This window comes from Tiliqua scincoides, chromosome 5 (assembly GCF_035046505.1).
Source record: "Tiliqua scincoides isolate rTilSci1 chromosome 5, rTilSci1.hap2, whole genome shotgun sequence".
NCBI classification, from domain to species: domain Eukaryota; kingdom Metazoa; phylum Chordata; class Lepidosauria; order Squamata; family Scincidae; genus Tiliqua; species Tiliqua scincoides.
In genome coordinates, this window is record NC_089825.1 from 49,301,337 (window position 1) to 49,313,794 (window position 12,458).

Sequence of the window (12,458 nt, forward strand, 5' to 3'; positions counted from 1 at the left end):
CATTTTGCGGAACCAGACATGTTGCATATATGAGAAGCAGTTTACCTTCAATCTTCAAAATGGTTTTTCTTGTTTAATATAAATTCTTTAAAGAAAACTATTCTGACCATGTTTTTGCTCTGAATGTACTGTGCATCAGATTATTCAGGCAAAGCCAGCTGGCCCTTTGCCCAATATTCCTTCACACCTAGACCAATGTCCTAGTTCCAGATGTGCTGCTTTCTAACGTGAATGTTTTATGTAAGGAGAACAGGACCAAAATGGCCAGGCAATTATGATATTCAAGGTATTATCAAATGGTAAGGCTCAGTTTGTGCCTGTGCTACAAAGGCACAAGGCACTTAGGTAATTTCAAGACTGGACTACTGCAATGCGCTCTATGTGGGGCTACCCACTAAAACAGTTTGGAAACTGCAGTTAGTGCAGAATGCAGCAGCCTGGATGGTTATGGGGGCCAGACAGTATGATCTGGCTGGACCTCTGCTGCAGCTACGCTGGCTGCCCATTTGCTTCCAGTCCCAATTCAAGGTACTAGTTCTAAACTTTAAGGCCCTCCTTGACCTGGGTCCAGGCTTCCTGAAAGATCGCTCTTTCCATGCATTCCAGCCCGCCCTCTTAGGTTATCTGAGGTGGCCCTTCTACAAGTGCCACCTTTGTCCCAAGTAAGAGGGGTGGCAGCTTGGGGGCAAGTCTTCTCTGTGGTAGCACCACAGCTGTGGAATGCCCTCCTGGGGGAACGGAGAACTGCTCCCTCTCTCATAACTTTTCAGCAGGGGCTCAAAGCATATCTGTTTCATGGGGCATTTGGTTGCTGAGTGAATAGTTGCCCTCTGTGTCTCTGACATACTGTTGTGACTCGACTGCCTGCCTGGACTTATCTGTTCTGCATTGGCTCAATGAGTTCTTTTTCTTTTCCCCTTAAACTTTGCTCTGTTTTGATATCTGTTTTTCACCATATAATGTTAAAATCAATGTTTTAATGCCTTGTTTGATATTTTTTTTCACTTGTGATATTCTGTACTTGATTATAAAACTTTATAAGCCACCTTGGGCATTTGCTTCGGCATGGGAAAGGTGCGGTATAAATTTAAAAAAAACACATTTTCTTGTGTTTCAAGTAACTGAGCTACACATGTTTATAACTTGAATATAAAATGTCAACAGTTAAAACCATGCCATTTAGCTGTGACTGCTCCTATGCTTTCAGCAGCTTCTAATAGCTACATTTCAAAATATGTTTCAAGGGGACTTCGGAGTTTCTCGACTCTTGATGGGATCCTGTGATTTAGCAACTACTTTTACTGGAACACCTTTCTATATGAGCCCAGAGGCCCTGCAGCACCAAGGTTATGACACAAAATCAGACATTTGGTAAGTAGGCAGCATTCTGTTTCAAATGAATAATTCATTTAATCATGCTGATCCAAAAAAAATCATTGGTTTTCTAGGTCATTCTCTGTTTGTTTATGTTATGTGCTTATCTTTTATCCTCTGAAAAAATGCAATTATTTGAACAAATATGCTGCTGGAATGTTTACATTGTCAGATCAGATCTATTCAAGCACATGTGCTTCGCTTCCTGAACCTATGATAATCTAACATTCTTCTTGTTTAAAAATATTAGCGTTAAAGATTTTCTTTAGTATTAATAATATTATCTTGGTTTACCTGGATCAGTTTCATTTGGCATTGCCTTCTAATACAGAATGGTTGCAGGGACCATGCAGGTTTCTAAGTTTGAAAGGCACATTAGCACAACATACATTAATATAAGTGTGCTCAGGATAATAGTCTTAAATCTCCTAAATTGCTTACCAGCAATCTACCATCTCATATTTTGAGATGGTATTTCACTTTCCACAAAGTAATCTGATAGGAGAAAACTGCTGGTATTTTTCGCTTCCTTTCTTCCTGAACTTTCTTTTGTCTTTCAGAAGAGGAATTTTTTATCATATCACTGGTCTTGCTTCTTTTCTAGCACTTCTAAATCGCAGATTCTTGGCAGGAAGGGTTTTGAACACAGTGGGGCATTTATATTATTGCTCTGATGGAAACTGAAACAGTTTTTGATTGTCCCCATTCTAGTCCTTCACCTGAAAACCTGCCAGTTTCAGGACATAATCTAGACTAAGCAGTACAGCTGACCATACTCCAATAACTTCTACTGTTTTTTCACATAAAACTTTCTATTTCATTCCTTGGGTGTTAAAAGAGAAGTATATAATCTTCCACTATGCTTCCTTGCACTTGAATGGGAATGGATTTTGTGTCAGTCTTCATTGTTCCTTGCTGTCTAGTTCTATCAGATATCACTGAAGGGAAGAAAATATTGTAAGGTTTCAAAAATCTGGGAGAAGTTCCAGCACAAAGCGTGAGTGCCATGACATGCACCTGTTTTTGTACTGAGTTTCCACAAGCAGCTGTGTCTTTCCCCCTTAATTTATTGAAAGATGTACATACCAGCTCCCAATACTGCTAATTCATTTGTCTCTAGGTGTAAGGAGAGACATAATGTTTCAAGAAAAACTTTGGTCGCTCTGCACCACAGTGGGGACATAGCTTCTTCCTGGCTTCATCATTTGCATGACATTCTATCAAGTCAAGTGCTGAAACAGTCTTGGCCCTCCTTGCCATGTTTCAAGTGGGTTGCCCACGTTTTCTTCCTTTTAGCACCCCCACCTATATTTATCCATGTGAACATTCTTCTCATTGTTTTTAAAGGAAATATTTTAAAAATTGCTCCAAAATTGCTCCAGGTATAGGGCATGTGAGTACCTTGATGACACCCAGGAATTAACCAAGTGGCACTATCCACTGTCTATCTTTGCTGTAGACTTGCAGAGTGTTTTTTTCTTCCGGAGCTCTGTTCTAGAGAGGAAAAAATGTGTGTTTGTCTTGAACATGGTAAGGCAACTTCTAAATCAGCACCTCTCTACAAATGTCATTCCTGCATTCTCTCAGTTAAATTTTTCAAGTCTCTCTCTCTCTCTCTCTTCTGATCTGTAATTTTTTATTATATGGTATTCTATCACTTGTGTGGTACAACTTTGTAAACCCTACAGAAGTGGAAGAATGAACATGACAAATAGGAATCAATATTAGGTGAGGATTTAATTGAGATTAAATGAGTCTTCCATCAAATTGGAATTGTAATTTCTGACCACCAGGACTAAAAGGCAGCAACATTGTAAGTTTAGAGTTTAGTTTGGAATGTCTTCTCATCCTTGAATCACTTTTTCTTCCTCTTCCAGGTCACTAGGTTGCATTTTGTATGAAATGTGCTGTTTGGATCATGTGTTTACTGGTCACAATTTTTTGTCCATTGTTCTAAAAATTGTGGAAGGTGAGACACCTTCTCTTCCAGACACCTATTCAAGGAAACTTGATGCAGTGCTCCACAGGTGGGTGTTTGGGGGGTGTTCTTTTTAAACTAGTTGCATTCTAAGTAACTTGAGAATGGCTTAATTCATCTCCTGTTATTAATTTCAGCATGCTGAGCAAGGACCCTTCACTGAGGCCATCAGCTGCAGAGATTTTGAGAATGCCATACATTGATGGTCAGTTAAAGGTATTTGAAATGAAAAGGCAATGTTATTGTTGTCTAATTGTAAAGTGCCACAAATTTTATAGACACTTTATAGATGTTAAAAAAGCAATTGCCTGTAGGCTTCTAATCACATAGGTACTACAAATTGGGCATTTCTTATAACTGCTTGGGACCAGAAGCATTTTGAATATTGGATTTTTCCTTTTTTCAGAATACTTGTACAATACATAATGAAAGATCTTGGGGATGGGACCCAAGTCTTAACACAAAATTCATTATGTTTCATATACCCCTTATGCACTTAGCCTAAAGGTAATTTTATGCAATATTTTTAATAATTTTGTGCATGAAACAAGGTTTGTGCATGAAAAACAATTTGTGATTTTATTTCTTTAGGCCAAAAGTAAAAAAAAAAAAAAAAACAAGTCTTATTGGCACTCAAAAAAGTTCCTTATTTCAGAATATTCCATATTTTGGAATTCTGGATTAGGGATGCGCAGCCTATATAACAAAAGGCAGAGGGGATGGAGAGGAAGGAAGATAACAAATAAATTAGGTTCAAATAAAATTAACAGTGACCAGGTGGTATGGCACTGAAGATGACTGTTCCAGGAGAGGAGGAGCCTTTCTCAGCAATATTCTTCCACTAATGGGTGGGCATTGTAAAAACCAAAGGAATAAAACTATCTTCATCTTAGTGTTGCTACAAGAAGGAAAAGGAACAGGATGATCCATATTGAAATTTAATTTTGACACATGATATCTCTCTTGCAAGTTCTCACAATTGATGCTAGGCTGATGCTGCCTACAAAGTCACTCATCTCCTGTTTACTATATTGACTGGCTTGACTAAGTTTGACTGGTAAAGACCCATCCTAACCAACTTTCCCACGCTGACATAGCTGTGCCAATGGGGCATTTGCTGCTCCTGCAGTTGGGTAACAGTCATGGAGGCCTCCTCAAGGTAAGGGAATATTTGTTCCCTTACCTCAGAGCTACATTGTGCTTACCTCGCTACTGGAAAGTTGCTTAGGACTGCACCCAAAGTGAACTAAACTGAATTAGTGTTGGAAATGTAGTGAAATGTCATGCAGTACTTCACTGTCGTAAAACATAAATTGTTGTAATTGCTCCTGCTTTTTTCTCTCTATTAAGACTATGAAGTATAAATTCACAGAAGTGGCTATTAACAACCAGGTGCTTGGATCTCATGAAGCAGCTGCTCACATCATTAATGCTGTGTAAGTATGGACTTATTTTAATAGAGGAGGACTTATTTTAATAGAGGAGGGCAGCAACTGTTACCCTGCACATGGCCGATCTCGTCTGATCTTGGAAGCTAAGCAGGGTCAGGCCTGGTTAGTACTTGGATGGGAGACTGCTTGGGAATACCAGGTGCTGTAGGCTTATACCATAGTCTTTCAAGACTGAAGGTTGCCAACCAGTAATAGAGGAGGAAGTAAAAAGAAGGACTTGATTAAATATTCCATTGCTTTGAACCATGTCTTGGTGATGCTCAGAAAGCCATGATTTTGTGCAAAATATTTTCTTGTAGCCATTTGCATTTCAAATGCCAAAACCTAAGGAAAAAATGTAAATGCTAGTGGTTTAATAGAATTGTATAAGCTTGCCTTACATTTAACCAGGTTGTAATTTAGATAGAAAAATGAAATAAAGTACAGTTTGTGCATTCCTCATGGCTGCTTCTTTAAAAAAAAAAAAATCAAAACTCTCCTTAAAATATGCTCCAATTATTAACAGTACAACCCATTGTGTTGATGTGTAAGACATTGTTGTGGTTTCCAGTGACTATACTAAGGATAATTTATGTGTATTATTTCCTATTTCAACAAAAATGGAACAACCTATGTGATATAATTCATGTGTTAAGTTGATCAAATTAACAGAACTTTCAAAGCTGGTAATTAAATTCTGCCGTCCTACATTAGCCTTTTTGGTTTCAATTGGATCTGGCACTTCACTTCCCTTTTCTCCCTAGATTGTGATTAGGATTGCTTTACTACATTAATCAACAGCTGTTACATGTACTGCTGGCAAAATGATTTCCTTTGCTGTTCCCTTGTCTGCCATTAAGCTGTTCTATACATTTCTTTAAGGTGGTGAGATGTCCAAAAAGAAAGCAGTCTTTATTTCGCTCAGACATCTTTATCTCACTGAATTGCAAGGCGTCGTATTGTTGCATCTCTTTTCAAGCTAGTATCGTCCTATTAGCACATCAGTGGGAGAGTGAAGAGACCTGGCACTAGGCAGCAAGTCAGCCATCTTATTCTAAACCTCAAACCGTTAACAGTGTTGCTTCATCCTGCAGTCCCTCCTTTTCTTTTTTACTTTCTTGTATCCTAGAGTATTCCATTGGATCCCATGTATCACAGCAGGATAGGAAGAAGGGAGGAATAACCTCCAACATTTCACATAAGAAAGATTAGTCTTGTAAGACCCTAAGGGCCCAATCCTATGCTGCCTGCCTGTCCCATGGTGCAGGAGAAGCAGCCAGAGGTCTCCTTGGGGTAAGGGAACATTGGTTCCCTTACCCTGCATAGCTCTCCCAGCCCCCATGGGTCTACTCTGATCTACACCAGTGAAATCGCTGGTGCAGATTTGAGTAGCCATGTTGGGCTTCAAGGCACTGGAGGGGGATAGGCAGAGCCACTCCTGCTTCCTCCCAGGCTTGAACCACCTGCAGGCCGCCTGTCCCCTGTCCAGAAACACCCCCTCCTTGCCCAGTAATACCATTCTGTTGCTCAAAGGGACACTTACCATCAAGCACTTGCGTTGGTCCTGCCATTAGCACAGAGACCCAGTGCCGAGTGACACAAACCTCCCTGCCAGCTCCCCTCCCCTCCTGGCCGCCACAGCCTGCCTTATGGCACTTTTGTGACTGCTATTGCCTAGGCAGCATGCATGCGAGCAACGCTGCCCAGGCGATGGATCAGGCTGTAGATCTCACTGCAAAGTTCACTTAGCATAGTAAACTCACACATGCATACATGCATCCTGCCCCACCCCATTCCACGTGGTTGAAGGCTCCTCACTGCCTGTTGTACTCTTTTACTCTTCACCAGGCTTTCCGCCACTGAACTGAAGGCCAATAGGATGCGTTTCTGTTGCTTAAACAAATATTAGAAAGACAATTATTGTCTTATAATGTCATTGATGTTCAAAACATACCTTGGCAGCTGCAGTGCATGAAATGCCAAACTGTGCACTGCATGCTGCCTTGACATTCGTGTGCATGCATTTCTGTACATGTGCGCTGCTCCATTTTGAGTAATTTAACTTTCTTAGGACCCAAAGGAGAAAGCTAAATGCTGAAGAATAACAGTGTTAGAAACTTACTGTAACCATCAGGAACAAATTGAGGGTACAGGGATCCCTCAAAACATATGAAAAAGCTCAATCACATGCCACCGTTCTAATATTTGGTAAGGTTCCCAGACTCACCTGCTCAGAGCCTCTTAGAAAAGAACCATACTCTTAGTTCTGTTTGAGCCTTGTATGCATGGGTGGGCTTTGAGTGTATATGACCTGAAGATATAGGCTGATAATTAGAAAGTAACACTGCATTTATTTATAGAAATACGTGTTTGCATAAAAAATGAAACAAAAAGTATGAACTATAATGGCAAAAATGACATGCAATTCAAATGTCCTACACATCTAGCCTATGATGCCTGACCCAGTGCATCCTTATGTACTTGATTGCAGAAAATAATCTTTTATTTAACCCATTGCTAAAGATGGAGAGCACCAGCTGTCTCTCTCAGAACAAACCAAGCATGAAGGCACAAGAGAGGTCATGCTGCCTCACACCCACATCTGAGCTCTGTAGACCAAGGAAGTAATTTCTTAACAAAGAAAAGTTATTTTCTATCAGTATTTTTTGTAGGGTTAAAGATTTCTGCAATCATTGTTTGGGCAGAAAGAGTTGAACTGCTAAAGATCAAAATAGACAAACTGGTTCAGAGTAGAAGATGAAAAGAAAAACCTTCTACTGTAGAATTCAGTGTAGAATTTACATGACCTCATCCGTGCACACGATCTGCAAATTCACATCTGACACCTTATGGGCAACAAAATTCTTCACTGGGAACTGAGTATCTACATGTACACAAAAACCAAAGCAAACAAAAGAACCTGACCCACAATGCCAGACGCGGATTAATGGGGGCTCTGGGGCAAGGTCCTGCACTGGGGTCCTCAGGATTCCCCTGCCTATCCTCTAATGCAGTGATTTTCAGCCTTTTTCATCTCATGGCACACTGGCTTACATCCCCCAATGGTCCTATTGATAAATGACCTTTCTCCAAATTCCCGCAGCACACCTGGGGACCATTCGTGGCACAACAGTGTGCTACGGCACAGTGGTTGAAAATGGCTGCTCTAATGGCTCACTAGATGCTATGTCAACCACCAGTACTGAGAGTCTAGGGGTCTGCATGACCAGGTGGGCCCTCTCATGGGTGTGGGCCTTTGGACAGTGCCAAACTGATCAATTCCTAACACTATCCCAACAACACACAAACTGGCAGTAAGAGGAGGGGAAGAGGTTTGGGCTTTGGGAAAGATGACACATGGATAAGCTAACCAACGTTTAAAGTTCATTACATATCCTTCACACTTACACTAACAGAATTTCTAACAAGACATCCCCAAAGGGCAAAACTAGGGATTGTGATTTAGCAGGGATAGGTGCCATAAAATAGAGACTGCTCCTGATAAGTAAAGGTAGTGGAGGTGATAAAAGAGACCAGTGCTGATGCTTGCTTGCTGGGGGCCCTGGGGCATTGTACTGGGGCCCCCCACAGTGACTTATGTCTGCTCCGTGATGTACCTTGGGTGCTATCACTGGCTCTGGTTCTGAGGATTCACATGTCAGCATGGCCAGATGGGCACTCTTTTGATCATAGGCCCTCAGACAGTGACCCATTTGGCTAACCTCTTGTGCTATCTTGGATGGAACATAGCACCATTGTACAAAGGATTTTGGGAATCCAGACATGGTCCTCAGGTCCATCATTTCTCTCTGTCTCCACCTTCACACTTAAAGCATATTGGTGCTCTACTGGGTCTGAATCTGGTGTCTATTTTAGCAATTCTTAATATTTAATTATTGTTGCATATGCAGTTGCCATATTTTTCCCCTCAGATCACTTGATCCGGTGAGAGGTCCAATAGGGATTGGATTGTCACAGAAACAGAAATAGATTTGGAGCTTAGTTTGTGTCTCTGTGATGAAAGGAAGGAAAGTTTTCAAAAAATAATCAAACAAATTTACAAACTGTACAAAACAGAAAAGTGGTTATATATACTAACATATTTCACTGTTTGAAATGGAATGTGTATCCATATAAATATGCTTAGAATAGTACCCTATATCACATTTTGGTTCCATAAATAATGTAGGCATTTTTGCAGCATGCATATACCTTGTTTCCTTTCTTTAAGCATGACTGAATTTGAACAAATGCTGTGAAGTACTTGGTTTATTTTGGCAGATACAGTATCTCTTTTTAGTAGCTCAGAGATCCCTTTCCAGATAATTGCAGAACTGTGTGAAGCTTATGTTTCTGACAGAGCTTGAAATACTGCCTTTTGTGTTTTGCACAGGGAAGGAGATGGTTTAAACATGTTCATCTGAAAGGACCCACCTAATTCAAATAAGTCTCAAAAAATGTTGGGTTGCTGTTCAGTTGGTCATTCAATGAAGCTTCCCCCTCCCAAGTAACAATGGATCCCATAGAAGCCATGAGGTTGGAAAGAGTGATTGCTAGGAACCACTCCCCCCCCCCACTTACCCACTTCCTTTCCCCCTCTCCAGCCAAGCCTAAGGCAAGAATCACCTTGGGCTCCTCCTTCTGCCCTCCCTCAACCAAAGAAAATATCAGATGCCCATCCTTTGTCCAATGACCATCGGTTCTTTCCAAGATGGGCAAGATAGACACTCCCACCTCCCTTGCCCTCTCTGGGCTTTTTCAGCCAATCATAAGGCAAGAACCCCTTTGGCTCCTCCTCCTGCCATACCTCAGTCATAGAAAATATCACAACTCCCACCCTTTGTCCAATGATCATGGGTTCTTTCCTTTCTATCAGAAATGGGCAAAAGAGCTCACTCCTTCCTTCCCCCCTCCAGCTTGGTTGCAAATGCAAACATTAACCCTTCCCTGCCTCCTGGCTGTAACTTCCCTGTTGCTTGTCTGGTCTGAATTGCTGTTGCTTGTCTGGTCTGAATTGTCTGGCCTCAAGAGTTTTGTCAGCTGCGAAAACAGTACACAAGCACACCCAGACACAGGCAGACTCGAGTTAGCATGCATAGGGATGAGTGCCGAGTCAGGAGGGACCCTGTCTCAATTGTTTTTCCGAGTCTTCCACATACACGACTCAGGAGTCCACGAGTCAGCGAAAAATGTGCATTTTCACAACTTGAGTCACCTGACTCGAGTTCCCATCCCTGGGAACTGGTGACAGTAGAAGACAGGTAAGCATTAGCATCTTGGAGTACTTGATCATGAATCACTGTGAGAGCACCACACAGATCACAGTGCTCCACCACAACATATCAGGGACGGCATCGCAACCCAGGAAACATGGTGAAATAAGAAACGTACAGACCGTCATCTGCACTGTAACTCTAGTGGGCCTTAACAAGGTTTCGAAATGAGATTGTGCAAGGTCTTGAGCAGGCTTGCACAATCTGAGGTGCTCCTCTGGATTACGGGCCACTCTTCTCATGCAGTGCTCTTTGGCAAAATTGGAAACAGAATTTCTGTTAGTACAAGCTTTTTTCCCCATTATTAGAAGGACCTCTTTGGATCCAAGCCATTGCATTTTTCCGTTCAGAAAGGTTGGGATATTTGGCAGGAATCAGTACAGTTACACTGTTTTTAATTGGAGACCATCAGAAGATTCTGTTGAACTAAAACTTTTAAAAAGGGATGGCTTTCTGCATAAAGGTTATTAATTAAAATATGGCACCTACCACTCCAGGTTTTTTTGTTTAGGCATCCTAATCTTCTCTTTTTCTCATTAACATGTCATCTCCTAATGCCTTTATTGTATGCTTGAAAGCAATTAATAAAATATTGCAGCCAGTGCTTCATAATCTATAGTTCTTATTCTGAATGGAAACCTAGAATCTTTCTTTGTGGTACATTGGTTAATGAGGTCAGAGGAGATAATGTGACCATCAGTGTGCTTTTTCAGTTATGATGATGTTATTAAAGTACAGAAAATGTCCCTTTGTTCTCTTTGAAGGAAATAATTAATATTTCTCATGTCAAATAAAGCAAGTTCAAAGGTCTGAGTTTACATAATTTAATTATAAAAGTCTGGTATGGAAAATTAATGCAGTTGGAGTTCCGTCATATGTTAATATTCAATGTATCTTAATTGCATTTTCCAACTTGAGATTTTCCAATATAGGCATACTTCGCTAATAAGGTGGGTTAGGTTCTGGACCACTGCTATAAAGCAAATATCATCTTAAAGCAAATCACAGCCTTTTTTCACTTGCCAAAGCATATAAAAGCCCAATAACATAAAATGCAAAGTTTTATAAGCACTTCTGAGTTAGAAGAATTAGCATGATTAACTAATTACACAGGCCTACAAAACTGAGGGTCAGAAAAGTTTTTCCCAAACTTTATGATGGTTTGATATGAATTTGGGGTGCCGATTCAAAAAATGGAATCCATTTTGCCCTATCACGTCTAGTTTTGGAGATATAGTATAGCCTCATTAATGAATGGTTCAAGCAGCTTCCTCATGAGGAAGCCATGGTGTAGGCTTCCTCATGAGGAAGCTGCTTGAACCATTCACTAAAGAGGCTATGCAGTGTCTCCAAACTAGACGTGATAGGGCAAAATGGATGCCGTTTTTGGAATCGGCACCCCAAATATACTCAGAAATTGGTGTAACGTTTAAAGAAGCAAAATGTGTGTTGGCCTGTGTTATTGATTCGCTAATAATTAGCACATCACTCCCAAAACCTGTTTGTTTTTATGTTTAGACAGGAAAAGGTTCATCTGCGAACTCTGAGAGCCCTTTCTGAAGTACAGAAAATGTCACCACGCGAACGAATGAGGCTTCGAAAGTTAAACATGGCTGATGAGACTGCACTGAAGCTAAAGTAAGATGCAAAATCTTATTTTATTTTCCTCCATTATCTTCTAAAAAAGAGGCCTCCGTTTCTGCGTTCAGACAGGAAACTTTTAGCATCTGGTGCTTACAGGCTAAAATCGGGCACCCTGTCATAGTCTAAATGTCCAGCTATTGAAGCTATAGCAGATATAGGCATGCCCTGTAGTACAGGAAGATAAGTAATTATTTTCTATTTCTAGAGAGTCAGACTAGGGAAGTCAAGCAAAGCTATATTTAAACTTTGTGTCAAATCTTTTTACTCTTCTTTAAGGTGTTTCTAATGCTCTCAGTTCCTCTTACTCAGTACCTAGTACTGAATACTCAGCTCACTCCTAGAGCAACTAGAATCAACTTATTGCTGTTAAGGTATTTTTGTTGCTGCCAAGTGTTGCCTGCATTTTCTAGGTGGAGGTTTCTTGTTTATTTGGAAGTGCTGCTTAAATACTTATATCCAAACACATCAAGGTGGCAGTCTGCTTTATTTTATAGGGCCCAACAGTCATCTCATAATAGAAGCAAAATGGTTAGATTTCCACCCCCTTTAATTTTAAGAGGCACTACCTGAATGCTTATTCTAGTCTGCTATATGCCTTTATTTTATAAAACTAATCTGTTAATTGTTCATGGCTGCAATCCTATATACACTTTCCTGGGAGTAAGTCCCATTGAGCACAATAGGACTTACTTCTGAGTAGACATGCATAGGATTGTCCCCCATGACTACTGACCGGAGATAAATTGATTTATTATGCCA

General features: G+C 40.6%; 1 protein-coding gene across 2 annotated transcripts in view; it reads left to right on the plus strand.

Moving 5' to 3' along the window:
* The window catches only part of NEK11 (NIMA related kinase 11), a 110,734-nt gene that overhangs the window by 43,094 nt on the left and 55,182 nt on the right, over positions 1-12,458 (plus strand). For both annotated transcript variants that reach the window (XM_066627227.1, XM_066627228.1), the window contains exons 6-10: positions 1,245-1,371; positions 3,252-3,401; positions 3,490-3,568; positions 4,703-4,788; positions 11,574-11,693. In XM_066627227.1, the coding sequence (XP_066483324.1) occupies positions 1,245-1,371; positions 3,252-3,401; positions 3,490-3,568; positions 4,703-4,788; positions 11,574-11,693 (562 nt within the window). The remainder of the gene's footprint in view (positions 1-1,244; positions 1,372-3,251; positions 3,402-3,489; positions 3,569-4,702; positions 4,789-11,573; positions 11,694-12,458) is intronic.